The sequence below is a fragment of the Perognathus longimembris genome, chromosome 1 (assembly GCF_023159225.1).
Source record: "Perognathus longimembris pacificus isolate PPM17 chromosome 1, ASM2315922v1, whole genome shotgun sequence".
Classification (NCBI taxonomy): domain Eukaryota; kingdom Metazoa; phylum Chordata; class Mammalia; order Rodentia; family Heteromyidae; genus Perognathus; species Perognathus longimembris.
This window is the reverse complement of record NC_063161.1, coordinates 76,856,253-76,877,319: the sequence shown is the minus strand read 5'-3', so window position 1 is coordinate 76,877,319 and position 21,067 is coordinate 76,856,253. Positions and strand designations below refer to the sequence as shown.

The window sequence follows — 21,067 nt, the reverse complement described above, 5'->3', positions numbered from 1 at the left end:
AAGATGACTGACTCTTGGTTGTGCTAATGCATAGTGAGGCTTAGCAGGGAACACTCACTGTGTGCTGGACAAGAGTTTATGTGGAAGTGGACCAACTCTGCCCAGCCTTTGAGGTCACAGTTAGCACTTCCTTACTTGTGTGGGGGAACAGAGACAAAGGTGAAGTGCTCTGTCCACAGGAGGCAGCTAGCAAGGGCAAACCCGGGATGTGTCCACTCCCCGCCTGTCCTCCTCACAGCCAGGCAGAATTCCAGCCCTTCATCTCCTTTGGAACTGCAAGGTCAGTCACAGTCCAAACAAGAACAGAAACCCATGCAGCCTCAGCATTCTCCCTGGTCTCTGCTGTAGTGCCACTCTATATTGGTATCTTCTTAGAAGAGGAGAAAAATGAATCCTTACAGGGTGCCTGAAAGGATACTGCCATGTTAGCCTTTGAAATGGTTTCGTCGTGGTCTTCATATAAGGAAGTCTTGGATTTATTTATTTATTTATTTATTTATTGCCAGTCTTGGGGCTTGGACTCAGGGCCTGGGCGCTGTCCCTGAGCTTCTTTTTGCTCAAGGCTAGCACTTTACCACTTGAGCCACAGCGCCACTTCCATTTTTGTGTGTGTGTATGTGGTACTGAGGAATCAAACCCAGGGCTTCATGCATGCTAGGCAAGCACGCTACCATTAGGCCACCTTCCCAGCACCTTGAATTTTTTAATGCCTATTTACCTCTACTCCTCCCTAGGGGTCCCTGTTCCCACCCTCCAGTGGTACAAAGATGCCGTTCCCATCAGCAAGCTCCAGAACCCTCGCTACCGAGTGCTGTCCAGTGGAGGCCTGCGCATTCAGAAGCTACATCCAGAAGACTCTGGAATCTTCCAGTGCTTTGCCAGTAATGAAGGTGGAGAGATCCAGACCCACACCTACCTGGATGTGACCAGTGAGTACCACTGTGAAAAAAAGCAGTCTTCTGGATGGGGCAGAGCTTTCCCTCCATGCACACATATAGACACAAGCACATACCAGTAGCAGCACTTCTGTTTGGAGGAGCCATTGGGCCATATGTCCAGAGGTGACCCACCAAGAAGGGCCATATAGGGCACACCTCAACGGCCTTGGGTCCCATAGGGAACTGCTGAAGCCAGGAGGGACAGGCACCTTGCTGAGGCCTCCTTGCTCCTATGAGCCTTGCTGTGTCCTGAACTGAGCCATGAAATTCCTCTCTGTAAAGGAGTAATAGGAAAAAACAGGCCCTACTTTTCTAGACAGAATTGGAAGTATTGTCGAGTGAACAGCTCCTTCCTAATCTTTTCCTTTTGATCTTTTCCCCATTTTTAATATTCATTCTCTATTTTAGTTTTATTGAACGATTATAGTTCTTTTGTGAGTTTCTTTTATTATCCCATTAACAGAAATACCTTGGCACTCTGTCTTTGAAAAATAAAATAAAAGTAAAGGTTTTCATTCTATCTGTGGGTTTTCTTTTTAATCTCCCATAGTCGTAATATTGTTCTTCTAAAATGAACTAGAATTTAGTGATTATGGAATTATACCTTTCATGCTTGCCCTTTTGAAAGCGAAGTGCCGATGTCGTAGGTGTGAGTGAGAGCCGCTGGGAAGAGTGGAAAGAGGGGCTGTGCTCATGGCCCACAGCTCCCACCCGCCAGAGTTGGGGCAGGGACTGGACATGTTCCTAAAATGGACACACTTAAACTAGGGGGGAGGTCACTCTCTTGACCCTTGCTCAAGGGTCAAATTTGCCCTGTACTTTGGAACACAGGAAACTGAAATTACTTCGAACTGTAGAAATAATATTAGCTGCTCACACAAGAAACTAGGTTGTGATCGATTCGAAATATTTAAAGCCTACCTTGCAATCATGGCCAGGATTCTCCCGCAACAAGGATGGGCCAGGGAATTAATTTTTCTCTGTAAAGTGTTTAAGGCTGTGCAGGATGTGGTTTCTGTCACAGCCAGTCAGAGTCAGCTCTGCTGCACTAGCAGAGAAGTTGCAACAGAGAAGAGGTGTGACTGTGATACAAAAAAAAAAAAAAACAGTGTGTGTGTGCCTGTCCTAGGGAGTGAACTCAGGGCCTGGACAATGTCCCTTGGCTTTTTTTTTTCTTTATTGTCAAAGTGTGGTACAGAGGGGTTATAGATTCATATGAAAGGCAGTCAGTACATTTCTTGTTCTACTTGTTACCTCCTCCTTTATTTCCCCCCTCCCCCCTCCCCTTTCCCTCTCCCCCCAAGAGTTGTGTAGTTGGTTTACACCAAATGGTTTTATAAGTGCTGCTCTTCGAAGGGTTTGTCTTTTTGTTCTTGTCTCTTGATTTTGGTATTCCCTCTCCCTTCCCCAGTTCTAATACCCATATAAACAGTATCCAGGGTACTCAGATGTGATACAGTGGTAGTGGAGGTTTAGTGCTCTACCACTGAGCCACAGCTTCACTTCCAGCTTTTTGGTAATTAATTGGAGATAAGGGTCTCACAGACTTTCCTGCCCAGGATGGCTTCAAATTGCAATCCTTGGATCTCCGCCTCCTGAGTAGCTACAATTTCAGGAGTGAGTCACCAGTGCCCAGCTTCAGTAAAACTTCATGAAAATAGGGAAGTCTGGATTTGGCCCACTACTGGTGATTTGCCAAGCCCCTCTAGGGAAAAGAGACCCTGGAACTGGGAGGTGAGTTGGTCTGAGTGCTCATTAAGTTACTTTCTGTCTCAGTTTTCTTATCTGTTCATGTGGACGCCAACCCAGACTGCTCACAGGGATCGCTGGAGGACCCGATTAGACATTCCAATGGAAGTGTGTCTTTAAACTGATCACCGGGACAATACTCAACTATTTTTAAGCGCACAGAGTATTGCAGAATAGGTGTTTGTTTGTTTTTTTATTTCAGTCGGTTGGTTATATTAAACTACCTTTAGAAAAAATTAAGAAAAAAAGATTGTTTAATCATTCACATAGAAAATGGCTACTGAGTATCTGGCTAGGCTTTTGGGGCACAGCTGTGAGGAAAAGGATGAGGCGCTGTGCCCCAGGGACAGGGGCTGGGGAGAAAGGAAGGATGGAAGAGCAGCCCTTGGCTGAAGGGTGCCCTAGAGGTGATGTGAGCACAGAGTGCTGGTGTGGAGGGTCTCACTGAGATCACACTGAGACCAGAAGGAAATGGGATGGGGTTGGGACTGCAAGTGCCTTGAGGAAAGGGGAGGGGAGCTTGTGACAAACAAGGCAGCTGAAGTAGGAGACAAGCAGGGGACATGTAGGAGCCAGCAGTCTGGAAGCCCCAGTTGTCTGAGGGGTAAGGTCACTCTTGCTTTCAGAAGCACCGGCAGGCCAGGGGCCTTGTGTGTAGTCAGTTGGGCAGATGCTCTTGAGACCAGCTAGGAGGTCCCTGCAGCATGCAGGTAGTCCTGGTTGTACTAAACACACCTGGGATGTGAGAAACCGGGGGCTTGGGCTGGGGGGCGGGGGTGTGGAACAGGGCCGCCTGAGGCTTGTGAGGCTTGCTGCTGGGTGAAGAAACTGGCTGCCACTGCACCATGGTCTCCTGGGATCTGCCCACTTCTCCCCTAGCGGTTTCCCATGAGATGTGGGCACAGTGACCCCTGCTACAGTAGTGTTGCCAGTGGGATTTGGTACCAGGGGAATCAGGCAAGAAGGGTCAGGCAAACTCTCACAGCCATCTGCACTCCCTAGAGGGCCTCCATGGAGCCTCACCATCTCGGTCCGAATGAGGGAGAAGCCCCAGACCCCAGGAAAGTGGTCCTCAGTGAGGCCAGGGATCCTCTTTAGTTCAGTGTTCAGTGTTAATATTTCCTGGCTTGTACTCAGAACTAGTCTTTTCTTTTGTTTGGACAACCAAAGCAGGGTATCATCATCATCATCTTCATCATCATCATCTAAATAAGTGTCTTTAGCATTTACCTAAAATTAGTCTTTCGAGACCCCTGCCCTTTGCAGGCATGTATACAATTTCTCTCTACTTGCAAAGATAGGAAACTCCTAGGAGATAAATTATGGAGGGTCATGAGCACCCCCAAAAGGTTTTCAGCTCTTACTGCTATATCATCTCTGTGACAGAGTCCAGGAAGCCCCAGCAGATCTCCTGCGGGTGCCCTGCACCCTCGGGGCCATCATTGACCATGCACTGTGAACTCTCCTCCGCAGATATCGCCCCAGCCTTCACCCAGCGTCCAGCCGACACTACAGTGACTGACGGGATGACAGCCGTTCTGAGATGTGAGGTGTCTGGAGCCCCCAAACCCGCCATCACTTGGAAGAGAGGCAGGTGGCTCCCGCTTTCTGTAGCAGTGTGGCCGATGTAAAAAACACCATTGTGTTTTGTTGTGCCATGTTCATCCACTCATGCTAGATGAGATGCCAGGGGTACAAGGGCCGACCGGGTGAGCAAGACCCAACTTCCAAGATAGGAAGCAGACATTAAAAAGTAATAACAATTATGCAAATGTCGCTCGCCTCTAAGCCTTCAGGGAGTGCCTTCCACCCACTGGGCCTCCTTAAATATTAACTATCGGACATGGAGCAATTCTGCTTATGCTCCATTTTCCCACGTGTGGAAAAAAGGATTTCTTCCTTATACTATTCAAAATCTAAAAATCTAGTCTTCTCTTTTCTTTTTCATGAAGGTACTTATAGTATAGCACCATTTCACACTCCCCTCCAGTTTGATCTGTGGAGCTTCAGTCCAACCATGTTTCCAATTCCTGGGAAGAACAGTGTTGCACCACAAGCTGTCTTTGTAGTCTTAAGCCCCTTCTGCAAGTTAGATGCACATGTTCACACACGCCTCGCCCACAGCACTGAGCCTGAGGCAGGGCTCTGTGCTGAGGTATGTTCCTTCTCACAGCTGGAAGAGCCATTGATCCAGGGGAATGGAAGAATCCACATCTGGTCTATGCTACCAGAAAGCTGCGTAGTAGCTTCTCCATCACAGAGGTGGAAGTCTTGTAGAAAGCGAGGCATAGCAGTAGTCAACGGTGGTGCTGATCTCAAGTCTTGTTTTTTCTGTCCTGAGTATAAACATAATAGTAGCCTTCTATAGAACATTTCCATATGCAATAAATTCCAAGAAACATAAAAAAAAGTTGTCAAAAGATAGTGATCCTCTACACAGGCCACATTTTTTTTAAACCAAATAGCTCAATATGAGACAATTGGCATGGTCTGGATTTCTGGTATTCTAAGTAACACTAAGGAAACACTTGGGTTCTTTTTTAACTATAGCATTTTCTTTGTTTCTGACTGTTATGTTCTTGTTGCTGCTGTAAGTCATTTCTTCCTCTTCTTTCATGGGTTCTGGCTTTAATGTTCCTGCTTCTCTTCCGGTCTTCAGGGAACCATATTCTGGCCAGCGGCTCTGTCCGGATCCCTAGGTTTATGCTACTGGAATCTGGAGGCCTGCAGATCACCCCTGCTTTCATCCAGGACGCCGGCAACTACACCTGCTACGCAGCCAACACAGAGGGCTCCCTAGACGCATCAGCAGCGCTCACTGTGTGGAGTAAGGGCCACCAAGGCTGAGCAGGGGCAGCCCAGCCATCTCGGTCCATCTGTGCCCCAGGGGCTGTCAGCGTGTTCTGGGACTTTCTCACTTTATCAAGAAGATGATTGTTTTTTCTATAGATGAGTTATAGAAATCTATTGAGCAATTAATTTTTCAGTTTCTTAAATAGTAATTAGAGGATGTATTTAAAGATTTCGTGGGTTGGTTTTGTTCCCCCCTCCCCCTCTCCCCCCGCCCAGGAGAGATAAGATTGACTTTTTCAAGTCAGTAGAGATATTACACCCAATTGACTCAAATAACAAAATTGCCAAAATTGCTGATGTTAGCTAATTTCAGAGTGTTTGCTAAGTAAACTAAATCAAGAATTAAAATGCTTAAAAAAGTATTTTTCTCTGTACTACCTTAGGTTCAAACTACACTTCTGATACATTAAATATGAATGCTTCTTGTGTATTAGAAGTCAACTGGAAGAAAGTCTTTATTGTTTCTTCAGCTTTTATCATCCTTATGTTAGGATGCTGGTTTCTGGACCGCAGAATAAATTGTAGGGTTGTAGTACCAAGTACTCCTCCTCAGCTCCAGCTACAAAGTACACAGACCCCCTCATCTTGCCCAATTATTAGAAAAGCACATAGCTCAAAAGACAGTGGCTAGTGCTCAGTGATAGGTTTTCATAAGGCTAGCTGATGAGAAGAGAGTTTTAACTTGCTTGAGTGAGTGACTTGTGAGGGAGACATCATTATGCCTTAGTTCCAATTTGTTGTGTTTTTTTTTCATTCTCTGCATATCATTGGTGTCCACTTTGATAAAGGACCCCTGTCTAATTTATGAGGTATTCTAAAAGCTTTGGGAGTCTGAAAGTACTACACATTGGCAATAACTAAAAAACATGTTTTGTTCTATTTGGCAGTTGGAACTTACCATGACTTATCATGAAAGTGAACTGGTTATACATTTAAAAGGGTGTGGAAAAGAGAAGTATATATTCCTATAGACTACACCCCAGAAAGTTTTGTAGGTCTTCTAAGATTCAAAATTAAAACCACTCTAGTTGTAGACCACCAGGGTGGCTCTGGGAGCATTTTCAACCTGCTTGACCTATTGTCATCTACAGAAATGTTCCTGGTAATAGTGTACTTTCCATAGGAAAGGAAAATAAAACTCAAATGTTTTCCTGCTGTGTCTTGAACTGAGAGCATGACTCCCGAGTTCTGGGCTCTGCGCTTGCTTCTTTTTTTTTTTTTACCAGAACATCACATAAGTTTATTTCAGATGTAACAGCAATGTTAAAATTGACAAGTTTAATTCTTAACTGCACCAAGTAAACCTAACCATTTAAGTATTTTTAAAGTTATTCCCTCCAAAAACTGAGGGAGCTTTTCTTTTCCACCATCACACACCATACTTTCCCAATAGTTCTCTTTGGAGGACTTTCAATTGATGAGTAAAAACTGCTTTAGAGATACTTCAGAACTCCTTTCCCCAAGTGAAAATGAATCTGGACAAATTATATATTGCATAGATTTCTCTACAGATTCTTTTCTTTAAAACCTAAATGCAAATACTATACAGTTAAATTTTAACCTATTTGCTCCAGTATAAACTATCTATCCTGAAAAATGATATAATCCCTCCAGTTAATAGAACTGTTTTACCTCAAAGATTATTATTTATCAAAATAACCAACTTAACAAGGAGCATTACTTTCAGTCTTTACTGATTCACAGGCATATATAGTGCCCAGGTTCTACCTCTTCCACATCTTTGTCTTCTGTAAGTGGATGGAATTATTCAATACAAGTTTGATGTGCTTGCTTCTCAGAGGGACATGTATCCCGCTGCCAGCCTGCAGGGAGGCTGCCATTGTCAGCCACAGCTATGGAGCCCGGGGGCTGCAGGGCTAAGAAAAGCTAACATACACTGCCTCTTACTGCTGTGGGGTCTCGGGCAACTCAAAGTGTTCCTGAAGATCACAGTTTTCATTCATGGGACTCAGGAGTGATAAATATTACCACGTACCTAATAATATTTAATAAGCCAGGTGATTGTGGCTTATTCCCATAATCCTACCTACTCAGGAGGCTGAGATCTGAGGATCAGGGTTCAAAGCTAGCCTGGGCAGGATAGACCATTACCTCTAATTTATCACCAGAAAATAGGAAGTGGTGATGTGGCTCAACGTGGTAGAGTGCTAGGCTTGAGCAAAAGAGCTCAGGGACAGTGCCCAGGCCCTGAGTACAAGCCCCATGACTGACAAAATAATGATGACAATGATAATAGTTATTATTATTAATATGACTGATTAATTTCAAACAGCCTTTACAGATTGTTGAAACAAGTTAACATTCTTAAAAGCACTTTTCACTTCGCAAAGTCTCAAAGTGCTCTGTGAATAAGAAATTGCTACAGCTGTGATTATTTGGGGAAGAGTCTCAATTTTAGCCAAGACTGTAGAACTTAGGAGCTGGTGACCTTTCCCTCTTGCTTTCTCTTGGGCGGTGATGATGACCCGACTTTGGGCAGGGGGGCGGAAGGGGCTGGTTAACCAACTTTGCTATGACAGGAAACGCTGGCTTTCAATCCCCTGACTATTTCTGAGTGCTTCCATTTACACTCATTTTGCCAAGATGAGAGAAAATTTGGAGGCTCTGATGTCAGATGACCAATTCATTGTCCCCCTAAGGGGCAAAGACTCTCTCAGATGTGTGATTTTATCTGAGCTGTGGCTTGTGTTGTTTCAGATCGAACGTCCATCGTTCACCCTCCTGAGGACCAAGTCGTGATTAAGGGAACCACAGCCACGCTGCACTGTGGAGCCACTCACGACCCCCGGATCTCTCTCCGGTCAGATTAAACACTTTTGATACATTGGGGCTGTTTATTAGTATTCCATGAGCTTACCAAGGGAAGTTATGATGAGAAAGAAGAATTTGGGGGACGTTGATTTCAGCAGCAGATCCCCGATTACGGCATCTTACAGTCACGGGCTGCGTCATTAATCACAGGAATCCTATTTTCCACTCCAGTCTTATGTATTATTTACAGTGAGCTATGTTCCACTTCATGACTTCAATGCAGCTTTTCATGATTTTTCTGCCAAGGTTAATACACTATCTGTAAAACGTACTTGTCAAGGGCTGATACTTAATGAGAGAAAAATCCAGAGGGATCGAATAGGATTTCAGCAGTGTTTACACTGGGGCTCTTCGCTGCTCAGAAGGGGTTTTCCTCTGCTCCAATGATGGCTTTCTGCATACTGGGGAGCAAGGGAGACCTGCACAGAGAGGAAGGGCAGCTGCAGTTATCTAAGGCACAGAGCTGGAGGAAAATACATGTAAAGAAGGGAACAGGGTGACCCTAAGACTCACTCAGCTGGTATTCCAGCCGAGTGCCTGGGTGCAGCCAGGTGGACTCAGTGGTGAGTTTTGTCTGCGGGGTGGCACTTACAGAATAGTTTTTGATTTTTCCAATCAGCCTTGGAAAGAGATAGAGAGATCCAGCCACTATATTATTAGCTCCAGAGGCACCCACCCAGTGAGCCAAAAAGGTGAACCAAGATGCCTTTTGCTTCCAGCGACATGGGTGATTGTTAGTTGGTAATGCACTCTCCCGAGCAGGTGTTTGCTAAATCGTGGGTGTCACTTCTCCACCTGGCATTCAAGGACTCAAAAAAAAAAACAAAAAAAAAAACAAGTTTGGTTTTATTATAGACCACTGACTGCAAAACAAAAGTAATAAACAGGAAGTAGTAGGATTACCTAAAGATTACCTAGTGAGTCCTTGGATCCTGACCTGGAGATGTGTATCATGCCTAGAATAAGAATCTGTTCATTCTAAATAATTTGAAGCAGGATTTCAAAGAAAGACCAAATAACTGGTTTTCTGCTCTCTGAGAGCTCACCAAGAATCCTCTTGGATCTGGGTGGTTTGCTTGTAGCTTTTTTTTTTTTTTTTTTGGCCAGTCCTGGGCCTTGAACTCAGGGCCTGAGCACTGTCCCTGGCTTCTTTTTGCTCAAGGCTAGCACTCTGCCACTTGAGCCACAGTGCCACTTCTGGCCGTTTTCTGTATATGTGGTGCTGGGGAATCGAACCCAGGGCCTCATGTATACAAGGCAAGCACTCTTGCCACTAGGCCATATCCCCAGCCCCTGCTTGTAGCTTCTTAAGTGTGATGAAGTGGGTGGCCCCTTCCTGACAAGGAGCTGGATTATCCCACCTTATCTCGGCCTCAGAGACCCCAGGCTGTAGATGACAAATCATTCCTTCCTTTCCTAGGAATCAGTCCTGTCCTGTTTCCAAGTAATTTCAGATGAGTAGGTGGGAAATATTTGTGCTCTGAGACTATGAAGGCTTTCAAAAACCATATATTTTGAAATTCTGATCAAATTATCTTAAGAAAATAAAAATAGTATTTTCATCTTCCCTAGCAGTAAGTAGTGGCCATGCCCAGTGACATCTAAAGACTGAACTGACTCCCAACTGATCTGATAGTGGAAAAGGTACTAATATGGCCATGGAGAAAGATTAAATGAGGAAGAAATACAACCTTTAAGAACCATCTTCCAGATGGGCTGATCAAATTGTGGAATTTTTGCAGAATTTGCTTACAAAATAGGATCTATATATATGTATATATATATACACACATATACATACATATATACACATATCTCTCTATCTATATGTGTATATGTCTATATGGACTTGGGTAACTCCACTGTGGGAATTTTTAACCTAACATTACCTACTCTGTAGAAAGTATCCCCTGGTCCCTTGGGAGCATCCCTTTGCACCCCAGAGTGTTAAACGGGTGACAGGCACACACCATTTCCCAGCGAGTCCCTGTCACCAAGACACAAGCTTACACAGTATTTCCAGTCATCTCCATGGTTCCGTTATAATGTCAGCATCTGCTTTCCTACACTGAACAAGATATCTAGATGCTTTTGTTTCTCTTCTTTTCCACATCCCATAAAAGGCACCGTCTTAAAGAGCCTCTGTCGATGACCTTCAGTACATCACAAGGTCATCAATTGCATGTTTTGAACAGCAAAGAAAGAGCTGGTGAACCCATTCGTGCAGCTATGATAACCGAAGACTCTGTGCTTGGCCCACAGCTATGTCTGGAAGAAGGACAACGTGGCCATCACCCCTTCTGGCACTTCTAGAATTGTGGTGGAGAAGGATGGATCCCTCCTCATTAGCCAGACATGGTCAGGTGACATCGGAGACTATACCTGTGAGATTCTGTCTGAAGGAGGCAATGATTCCAGAACAGCCCGGCTAGAAGTAATGTGAGTACCACCTGGACGCTGCTCATCAGCCTGCCTTGCTGCACTCCGCTGGCCCCTTTCCAGGCAATGGCCACTTAGCACATGTGATGGCCACTCTGTGTCTCAAGTCAGCCATTCTGAGGTCAGCATGCTGAAGGAAAAGCCTAGCACATTGACAAGCCTTTTTCCGGGTTTTACTCTTGGTACAGGTGTATTGATTATAGCTATTGTCCCTGTGGATCCTTCTGTCACGTCTCCCTCACAGAGATTTTATCATGCAGTTTGTTCATGCTGCAGTTAAGTAACAATGAGTTCCTGCTTCTGTCTGATTGCCCATCAGAGCTTCCAATCAGTGAAAGATGTCAGGGTTCGTCTACCACAGGCCGGACTGTGGAGTGACAGCCAACTACACTTTGGTCTTAAGTTAGTCCCAGCTGCCTCTCTGTGGGTAAATAGACACTTTCCATTAAGTCTTTTGAAATTCTGAAAATAGTAAGCAACTGCCCATTACTTCCAATCTAGGCCTTCCTGGGGGGTCCAAGGGCTCAGGTGGAAGCTATTGATCTCCCCTATGCCCTGTCTCTCGCTTCAGCTCCCTCTGTACCCACAGAGCAAGAAGCTGAAAGGCCTGCTGACAAATTTCACTTTTCCACCATGTATTTATCTGCTTAAAAAAAAATCATGCCCTCCTAGATATTCCCCAAGCCCAAGAGTACAAAAATACAGCCTGAGAAGAAAGAATGGACAGAGTGCTGTTGCCAGGGCAGCGGCCTGCCCAGCAAGCCCTCGCCTGCCCGCCCTGCCCTGGCCAGCGCTGTCAGGAAAAGGCAGTACTGAGAGGTTTTTCTATAGACTCTGCCCACCTTGATCCAGGAAGGGTTCTGTCCATGGAAATCATCCTCTAAAAATAGCACTGGAACATTTTGAGTACACGTGTCTCATTTGTCTGTGAATCCTTAGCCCAGCCGAGGGGATTAAGAATGAAAACAACACTTTCTGAGTGTCCTACCCAGCCTTCTGTGTGTGTTTCGGGCATGCATGAATGAGCAAACAGGCTTAGCTTCCATCCATCCCTGTGGTGGGGGTAGAAAAGGTTAACCATGCATACTAGCCAATCTAGAAAGCCCTGTTGTACTTTCAGGACCGGAAACAATCTCATTCCTCCTCCCATCTGTCCCTAGCCAAGATGTTCTATTGGGAGTAAAGGTCACCCTCGTTAGTCCTGAGCACTGAGGACCAAGAGTGTCAATCCTGGAAAGTCCTTGGCTCTGGGATCCAGGTTCTCCCCATTGATCCCAGGTTCTCTTCCGTCTCTTCTTTCCTGTACCTTCCCAGTTTGGGTCATGTCTGCTGCCAGTATTACATGCTTTAAAGCACTAGGCTCTTAGACTATCTCTTGTCTTTGGGCACAGAGTGCCTCCCACGAATTTTCCCGGGACCTGGTTGATACTGCCTTGCAGGGCTGGTCACACTTGGAGGAACAATCTACCTTCTCGGCTTCCTCTCCTGAAGCACTTCAGTGGCACAGGTTTGCATTCGCTGTACCTGGCACAGTGTTTGGCTTGCAGCAGATGCTCAATACATATATGCTGGCTGATTGATTGGTTGAACACATCAATGAATGGACTGGCCTTAGTTAGCTGGTCTCTATCCCCTCTTGCCTCAGTGCCCACGAGCCCTGGCTCCCCTGTGAATGATGAATAACTTCCCGTGCTGCCATCACATCCCTTACCTCCCCCTTCCAGACCTCAGGTCTGGGATTTTTTCCCCTCTTTTTTTTTCTTTCTGATGATGTTGGAGGACCTAACCAGTGAATTTCTGCAATCCTCTGTGCTATGCACATTTTTAAAACTACCTTTGAGAACTCTTAGATCACCCATTGTCGGTATCAAATAAATAAGTGTTAGCAGTTCATAAGGACTCTGTCAGCAGAAGCCAAATTGCATACTTCCAATATAACACATTCTTTTTATTCTGCACAATTTTATGTTCTACTGATTTACATATCTTCCCTACTATTTGCTTATTTGATTTCCTCTAAGTAAAACACATTTTTCAGCAACTGTTGCTGTATGTATAAAATAATAGGCTTTCTTTATGCTAGTAAAACAGCTCATCTCTAAATATAGAAATATTTGCAGATTTGTGATTCAAAACAATTTAAGTGGTGCAGGTTGCAAAGCTGATTTGGAAGGCTGTGGGGTTTGGGAAGTTGTTGGTCTAATAAATGTTCCCACACGCTGCCTCAGATGCGTGTCTTCAAATCCAAGCTGATCCTGGGCTCTAGGACATCTGCCATGACAGTCATGATGGTGAAGACAAGCATCCATGCTTCTCAGATCCAGCTCTGTGATATTTCCATGGTAGACCCAGGTGACCGAAGAATCAATAAATAAAGTCAGCCAAAAAACAACAACCGTCATATTGCTCAGGAGACTGAGAGATACTTACGGCTAACCAGGGTCCTTCAAAAGCCTGACTGTCCTTTCCTCCTTTCCCTCTCCACTTCAGTTAAAAGCCACTTTATTAAATATAGAAATTAGGAGCATTAGAAGAGAGATTTTCAAAAATAGACCATTCAGTATGTGTCCTCGTGCCTATTCACCCGGTGTTCAGTCCTTTAGCATGAAACTGAGCTCTGACTATGCCAGCATGGGGAACAGCTAGCTTCCTGCCCAAGAGGCTTTGACAGAGTTCCTGGTCCTGCTGATAGGGGTTTCCTACCGATCACTGGCTGGGTAGGTTGTCTTACTTTTCTGCCTTGGTTTGTTCAGTTTGTAGACTGATCATTAATGTCACTTACTCAAAGGATTGAGGTCAAGATGGAATAACCATTGTTGGTACCATCCTGCAGGGAGGTGAGAGGAAAATGGACTCTCAGAAAATTGTAGTGTATATCTGCAATCCCAGATACCCAGGAGTGGAGATAGGAAGATCACAGTTCCAGGCCAGCCTAACCAAAGCTAGGGAGACCTTATCTCTAAAACAAACCAGGCACACACTTGTATGGGCAAATGTTACTGACAACTCAAGTGATAGAGCACCCACCTAGCAAGTACGAGGCCTTGAGTTCAAACCCCAGTATTATAACTCCTACCATTTCTTGTCCATCTTGGGAAGAGGATCACTGCCACCTGCATTACAGGTGCCATGACAGGGGCTGGGTACATCCATCCCCATGAGCACATTGTATTTCACCATCTGACCCAGGAGAGGTAACGCCTCTTACTGAGCCCCTGTTGCTTGCAGCAACACCAGGTATATATAGTAGGTATCTAATACATGTCTGAATAACCCTCACTCCACTTACTAAGTTCAACTAGGAGGAATCTGTTTTGTATCATCAAGGACAACTAATTTGTGTGGGCTCTGCTTTATCCAATCTTTAGAAAAGAGGGGCTTCTAAAATTCCAGATGGTTCCCTAACATGGCCTGTGAATTAACCACAGAGGTCATTATCATTAAACATTGTCGCCCTTCATTTTAGCCCTGTCCTTCAAACTTACTAGTTCCATAGAACAGAGCTTGGCCGTGAGATGACTCTGCCCACCCCACCCCCCAGCTTCCTGCCTTATTGAGCACACCAAAGGGACTGGGCTCCTGAGGCTTTATGGATTGATTAATTGTTCAATCATTTAAAGACCCAATTAGCATTGCCTCTCTCCTCCCGAAATCAGAGACTAATTCTTGTGAGAACAGAGGAAAACCTAATTTACAGAGCAACTGGACAACTCAAACCCTGAGGCAGAGAAAGAGAGTTTTTTGGTGGTTTTTTTTCCCCCCCAACGAAACTACTTCTGACCAAGACATAATCAGGAGTGAGCAATTTAATGCCCTCCATCAGCATTATCAGAGTCATCACCTTCCTCCTTCAAGCCGCAGAAGAGGGGTTTGACCAAGTTATCACTTATGCATCAGAGGGCCACTGCTTTCCAGAAAGAGAAGTACCGCCCTAACCCTCTTCTGCCCAAGCAATTCCCCCTCCACAAGACTGCACCAATTGCTCTCTCTTGTCCTTTTCCCTTGCTCTTCCTCTCTCCCACACCACAGTCTCCTTCCCATCCAGTCTGGGCTTGAGTCATTGTGATGTGACGGTGGTGTGATGGGCTCATGGCTGAGCCCCCAAGTCCCTCTACAGGGCACAGTGACTCAGCGCTCGGCTTTGTTTCACTCATTCCCTTGTCTTCCGTGGGTCACCCGTTGGGTATCACTGTCTGTGAGTCACAGCAGATCATTTATCTCCTTCCAAAGTTGGCAGAGAGACCCTGGGTGCAATCTACTCCTATTAGATAAGATGTTCTGAAATGGACTCGGAATACATTAGAGCCTCATTGTGTCTGTGATTGACAGGACGGTCAAGGGCTTCCCAAAGCTTCATTTCCCAGATAACTAGAACTTATTTAAAGGAACACTGCTGATGCTTAAAGAGCTCTTAGCATCACTAAACAGGCTGTGTTGGACATAAGAGGTATTATAGAGGCACTGTTCATACAGGAGAGGGAGAAAAACCAGGTGAAGATCTCGTCTCAATCCTGAGTGCTGTGGTGCTTGCCGAAGCCTCCTCCATACTGGGCCATCGCACCGGGTGTGGCACTGATGGGTGCACATCTCTGCAGGAAGGGACAGGGATGTCCTTGGGTGCTGCTGGGTTCCTAGCTCTCCATTCCTACACTAAATGTCTTAGGACTACATTGGTCTTTAAGTTCTTTTTTTAATTTACTTTAAAAAATATTTTTAAAGCCAGGCATAGTGGCATACACCTCTAATCCCAGCACTCCAAAGTGTTTGAAGCCAGCTTGGGCTACACAGTGAGACCTTATTTCAAAATGTGTGTGTGTGTGTATGCAAAAAAATTGCAATATTTAAACAATTGTCCCTGTGCTTATAAATGATGGAAAAAGACTGGTTGTCCTCTCAAAGTAAGGTGAGAGATTCTCAACCTTTCCTTAAGTTATAATCAAAGCAAACAATAATGTTGCCATAAAGGTTTGCTTTTCTTTAATAAATTTTATTGTAAAGGTGATGTACAAAGGGGTACAGTAACATAAGTGAGGTAATAAGCACATTTCTTTTGAACAGTGTCCCCTCTTCCCTCATTTTCTCCCAGTTTCTTCCCTGCTGACCCTTCTACATGCATGCGTGCACATGCACACGCACACACACACACACACACACCTCTTAAGTATTTGTTAAATCCCTAGCCTCTGGTGCCTAGCGCACTCTGTTACATTTGAACGCAGGGCCTCTGCTTGTTGGGCAGGTGCCCTGGAGCTTCAGCCCTTGTTGCCTTCTCCCATTGCTTCAGTTCAGCTGGAGATGGGAAATCAGAAGCCACCCTGACTTTAATTGTGCAGAAAAATAAGCAGACTGTGAGGCAGATAGAGAGAGCTGTGCATAGACACACTCTGAAGTGCTCAGCTTGTGCCCCTCCAGCCCCAAGAGAAATTCTCTCCTCCTCTGTGTGTGGGGAGTCTTTTCTGTGTGTACCCTGGCCTGAAATTTGGGCAAATAAAAGCTCTCATTTTGGTGAGAAACTGACAGATGACTCATTGTCAACCCCTCTCAAATACGTAATTACAGTTGTTTCCTTTCTGGCCACAAAGTGCCAGTTGTGGGCTCCCAGGTCTCATCATGCTGCTTGGGAGACCCGGCTGCTCTTGCATCTGTCTGCTAGCGGGGAGCCTCTCTAGAACTCTCGCTACATCCTGACCCACAACACCATCCAACCCCACTCATTTTCCAAGTTCATGGTTATTGTGTCAGAAAACCATGCATTCTATAGAGCATCTTTACAGTGGAATTCTCACATCAGTGACCTCGAATTAGCACGGACCTCACAAGTCAAAGGCACAGCCCCAAACACAACTGCCATACCATCTGGGGCTTCCAAGATAACTACAGGCCTCATCAGTTGGTAAAACCACAAGGCTTTCCCCACACTCTCGGGGGCAGTGTCTCTGCCCTGAACTCAGTAAACTCCTTACATTAGATTACATCGTTGTGTGTGCACATTTGTGTGTGTGTATGCAGATGTGTATGCATACACCAGTACTGAAGCTTAAACTCTGGGATGCTTGTTCTTGGCTTTTTTGTTCCTCATGGCCCTGTGACTTGAGCTTTCTGTTGGTTAACTGGAGGTAAGCGTCTCACAGATTTATCTGCCTGGGCTGCCTTCAAACCACAATCCTCAGATCTCAGCCTCCTGAGTATGTGGGGCTATGGAAGTGAGCGACTGGTGCCTTGCTCATGATTCCCTCTTTCTTATAAAGGAGAAAAACCAGGACCAGACAAAGTGAAGAAATACATGAGGGATGATCTAGGAGGTTCTGACTTAAAGCTCCTGCATCATCCCCACCTTCCTGAGACCATCCAGAGAGGCATCACACTCCCATAGTCAGCAGCCAGAAAGTCTCCACTGAGCCTCAGTGTCCAGAATCTCCATGATTGACTGAGTCATTGCTATGTGATTGAGCTCAGTCTCCAGCCTCCATCCCTTCCCAGGGCAAGAAGATACCACTAGGGTATCATGGGTATAATCTGCTAGCTGGAACCTTCATCCTCCAACCACCTGGCTAGTCTTTCCATCATGCACCCCAGATCTCCCTGGGTCAACTCATAAGCCTACACTTAGGTGTTATCCAAGAGCCCCTCTGTGACTAGAGGAACTGTCTTGATGGACAGTTTAATTCTCCAGGAATGCCCAAAGGTTTCAAAGTTCTAGCCCAGACCAGAGAAGTTATTTGTCATTCAATAGTCTTATTTGGATATATCGATCTAAGGTTACTTTTGATTTGTCTTAAGATTGGTTAGTAACTTTGGTTTATTTGGTTATTAGCTTTGGTTTCAGATCAAACTAGTTCAGACCAGGGAATGAAAATAGGAAATGGGGCTGTAGAGAAGAGATATTTTTTACCCTGGTATTTCCTTCATATTGGTCGTTTGTGGATATACAATGGTGGTTCAGTTACTGGAAAACTCAAAACAAAAATAACAGCCCTTTCTCTGATTTAAAACTTAATTCACACTAAGCAGAAAACAAGACTGCATTTCAGACTGAAGTTTATGCTTCACTGTGCTAATGTACAATGTGGTTCTTGTCTCCGTGAGAAATAGTGGTCTGTTTATCCAGTGGGTTAGGGAGAGCTGTGTTTCTCAGGTAGCTGACGGAACAAATCAGCTTCGTAAATTGCAAAGTATAATGAGTGTGTATTAAAGTGTCAGATGCAATGACGGGGGGTGTTTTGAGCTGTGTGGTTCTTCAGTGTGTGATGTCTAAGGGAGACCCAAACCTCGTTAATAGGTGTCATGGGACACCTCAGCTCCCCTTTCCCCAGCACTGTTCCTTCGCCCAGAATGTCCTCAGAGCAGCTCCTGGAAATGTGGGGTTAAACACCCATCTCCTGAGCCTTGGGGCTTCTAGGTCACAAACCTGTCCTTGGCAAAGACTTGAAGTAGGATTTTACAGCTTTGTCACCAGGAAAACTTCTTTGTTAGAATTTATCTGCTTTGATTGCATCTCCATTTTATGGACTACTGATGTGTTATTTACCATTTCCATGGGATTTTAGTTTGTGTTTTCACCACATTTCCTTTGAAGAGCTTCCCCCAAATCCCTATTAGCTGGCAGAAGACAGAATGACAATATAGCTACATGCTGTCAATAAATGAGCCGACTCTGTTTTGTCTAAGAATGCATATGGGCATTCGCTAATAACTCCAAATTCTACTGTGGAAAACTTCCACTCTGAGTCACCCCTGCCAGGGTTTTTCCTCTTTATGTACTTCTATACTTCCTATATTTCTGTTGACCAAGTTGTCTTTCATACTATATAAACATTTTCCATCTACTCAGGATGCTGAGATAGAGAGCCACAGTTCAAAGCTATCCATGTAATTAAAATCTATGACACTTTTATCTATAAAACAACCAACAAAACCAAGCTGGAGTCATGGCTCAAGTAGAAGAGCACCAGCTTAGCAAGCTGAGCTAGCATAAGGCCCTGAGTTCAAACCCCAATACCAGAAAATGATGTGCAGACTGAATCCCATTTACATTGTTTCAGTACCACAGGGATCAAATCAAAGTATATTCAGGAAACAAAATAACACCACAAGTGCTGGAGTGCAGCTTTGTTTCTTTCCAGACATGAATGTTTGGGGCATACTCTATGTTCCCAATTTCCACACATCACATACCAGAAGTCTCCCAACATGAGCGCCAAACTTCCTGTCAATCTGACATGCTTTTCTTCTTGTTCTTTTTCCTCTTTCCTTCAAGTGAACTGCCTCACCCGCCTCAAAACCTCCTGGCCAGCCTGAGCCCCTCCCACAGCCACTCGGTGACGCTGTCCTGGGTTCGGCCCTTCGATGGAAACAGCCCTGTCCTCTACTACATTGTGGAGCTGTCTGAAAACAGTAAGTGAGGCAGCCCTGCTGCCCTGAACACACATCACATTCTGCCCTGGGTTCTCAGTGCTGTAATCTCATTGCTGCTCTGGACCCCGGCATCCAGAGAAATATGAGGATCAGTGCTTTACCACCTTCGAAGGAAAAGTGTGGCCCACACTTCAGCAAAGACTGGGTCTTGCGGGCAGCAGCCTGGAGGGCTCTTTGTGATGAACTGGATTTGGGGGCAGCCAGAAGATGACAGTGCACCCAAGGGCTGCTCTGAAAGGGGTGAGATGCCTCCCCCCTACCCCCCAGGGAAGGTTTGAGGGTCCACCGCATCAGTTCCCACCTTGGGAAGTTTTCTGTTGTGTAGATGCCGTGCCAAGTACTGCACAGACCTGTGAATTCCTCCTGCCTTGGCTCTCAGCAGCCTTTCATTTAACCTTGGTGAGCAGCAGCATGAGTGGCTTCTTGGGAGCACCCTTGCTTCCCTCCAGCCATCCTGACACTGCCCCCCCAAGCCTTTGTTTCGTGCCAAGCCCCCTCACACACACAGAAGCTGCTTGCTCCTCTGCAATCCCTACATCTCTTCCCCCTTCTCCATGATGGGCCAGCATATCTTGACTTGATAGCATCCAGGACCAATGTCCTCTTCATGTCCCCTCCCTGATGCCTCCAGCTCCCTGGTGCTGCTGCTCACATCTGTGGACAGACTTGGCCTACAGGGTTCTGTCCACTCACCCATGCTTGCTTCCTGGAGCCATTGGTGTGACTGACTTCATTTCCCCTCCTCTTTCTCTTTGGTAAAGCATCTTACTTGATGACAACACCACACCAGTCACAGCTGCAAGGTCTGCTTCTTACTTTATGGCCACATTGCAGGATCTGTAGCATGGAGGTCCAGAGTCACACAGCCTGCAATGGGTGGCAGTGGAGCCTCCCACTGTCTGGCTCAGAGCCTGGCTCTCCAGGCCTCTGCTGAGAGACCTGGAGCCTGCTCTCTCACCTGTACTTCAGTGGCGGCTTTGCAGTGGTGGCTGGCCAGGTAAAATGTGCAGGCTTCTGGCCATTCAAGGGTGCCACGTGTGAATCTAGGCTTGATTTGAATGTTTCCCACCCAAACCAGCCTCCGGATTCCAAAGTTCACGCCTTTGCTCTGTGGGCTCCAGTCTTGAATGTAGCTTGGAGTGAGACACCGAGGTTGCACCCTTCTTCCTTCCCAATCAGTTCCCTGGTCACTGACTGGCCTCCATCCCTAGAGGGGTTCCTGGGGAGACCAGGCCACCCACAGACAGTGTCATTTCAGCTCAGCTACACCAACTAGAGAAGGAAAGGTCAGCATTATTTATTAAAATAATCTTTGAGGAGGTTTTCCTGAGGGTGTCACAGCTGTGCAGCCTGTGACTATGTGTGAAGAGAATGTGACAGGAGCAGAGCTCTTGTCAGCCCAAGTCTGACAGATACCCACCCTACAGACAGCCATCAGCAGGCCTCCGTCTCTTGAGACAGATCCAGGTCCTATTTCTCTCTCTCTGTCCCTGGTCCCTTGTGCTTAGTAGCTACTCATCAAAGAAGATAACAGAAATATCTCTGGTAGAGTCCCCAAGACAAACTCAGATTTACACTCCTTGACTGTCCTCCAGAAGGGACGATCTCTGCGTTCCTGTTCTGTATCAAAAACAACATTGCTTCAAGATGCCATACCAGCTGTTAGCCCGGCTGATGGCATGACTAGTTTGTCCTGTCAGACATCTTGCCAAAGTCAGACACATGCTTTATGTGCAACCAACCATCCATCCATCCATCCATCCATCCATCCATGCACCCATGTATCTGTGTGACAGCTTCTTGTCTACATCAGGCACTCTTGTGGGTGCTGGTATACAACA

At 45.6% G+C, this 21,067-nt stretch overlaps 1 protein-coding gene across 3 annotated transcripts in view; it reads left to right on the top strand.

Annotated features, from left to right (window-relative positions):
• Sdk1 (sidekick cell adhesion molecule 1) overlaps positions 1–21,067 on the top strand; it is a 788,311-nt gene that overhangs the window by 575,318 nt on the left and 191,926 nt on the right. For 2 of the 3 annotated variants that reach the window (XM_048330089.1, XM_048330099.1), the window contains exons 9-14: positions 735–929; positions 4,161–4,277; positions 5,347–5,514; positions 8,259–8,361; positions 10,635–10,811; positions 19,069–19,205. In XM_048330089.1, the coding sequence (XP_048186046.1) occupies positions 735–929; positions 4,161–4,277; positions 5,347–5,514; positions 8,259–8,361; positions 10,635–10,811; positions 19,069–19,205 (897 nt within the window). Of the gene's footprint in view, positions 1–734; positions 930–2,973; positions 3,156–4,160; positions 4,278–5,346; positions 5,515–8,258; positions 8,362–10,634; positions 10,812–19,068; positions 19,206–21,067 lie in introns of those variants that run through there. The other variant, XM_048330108.1, reaches the window with a different exon arrangement.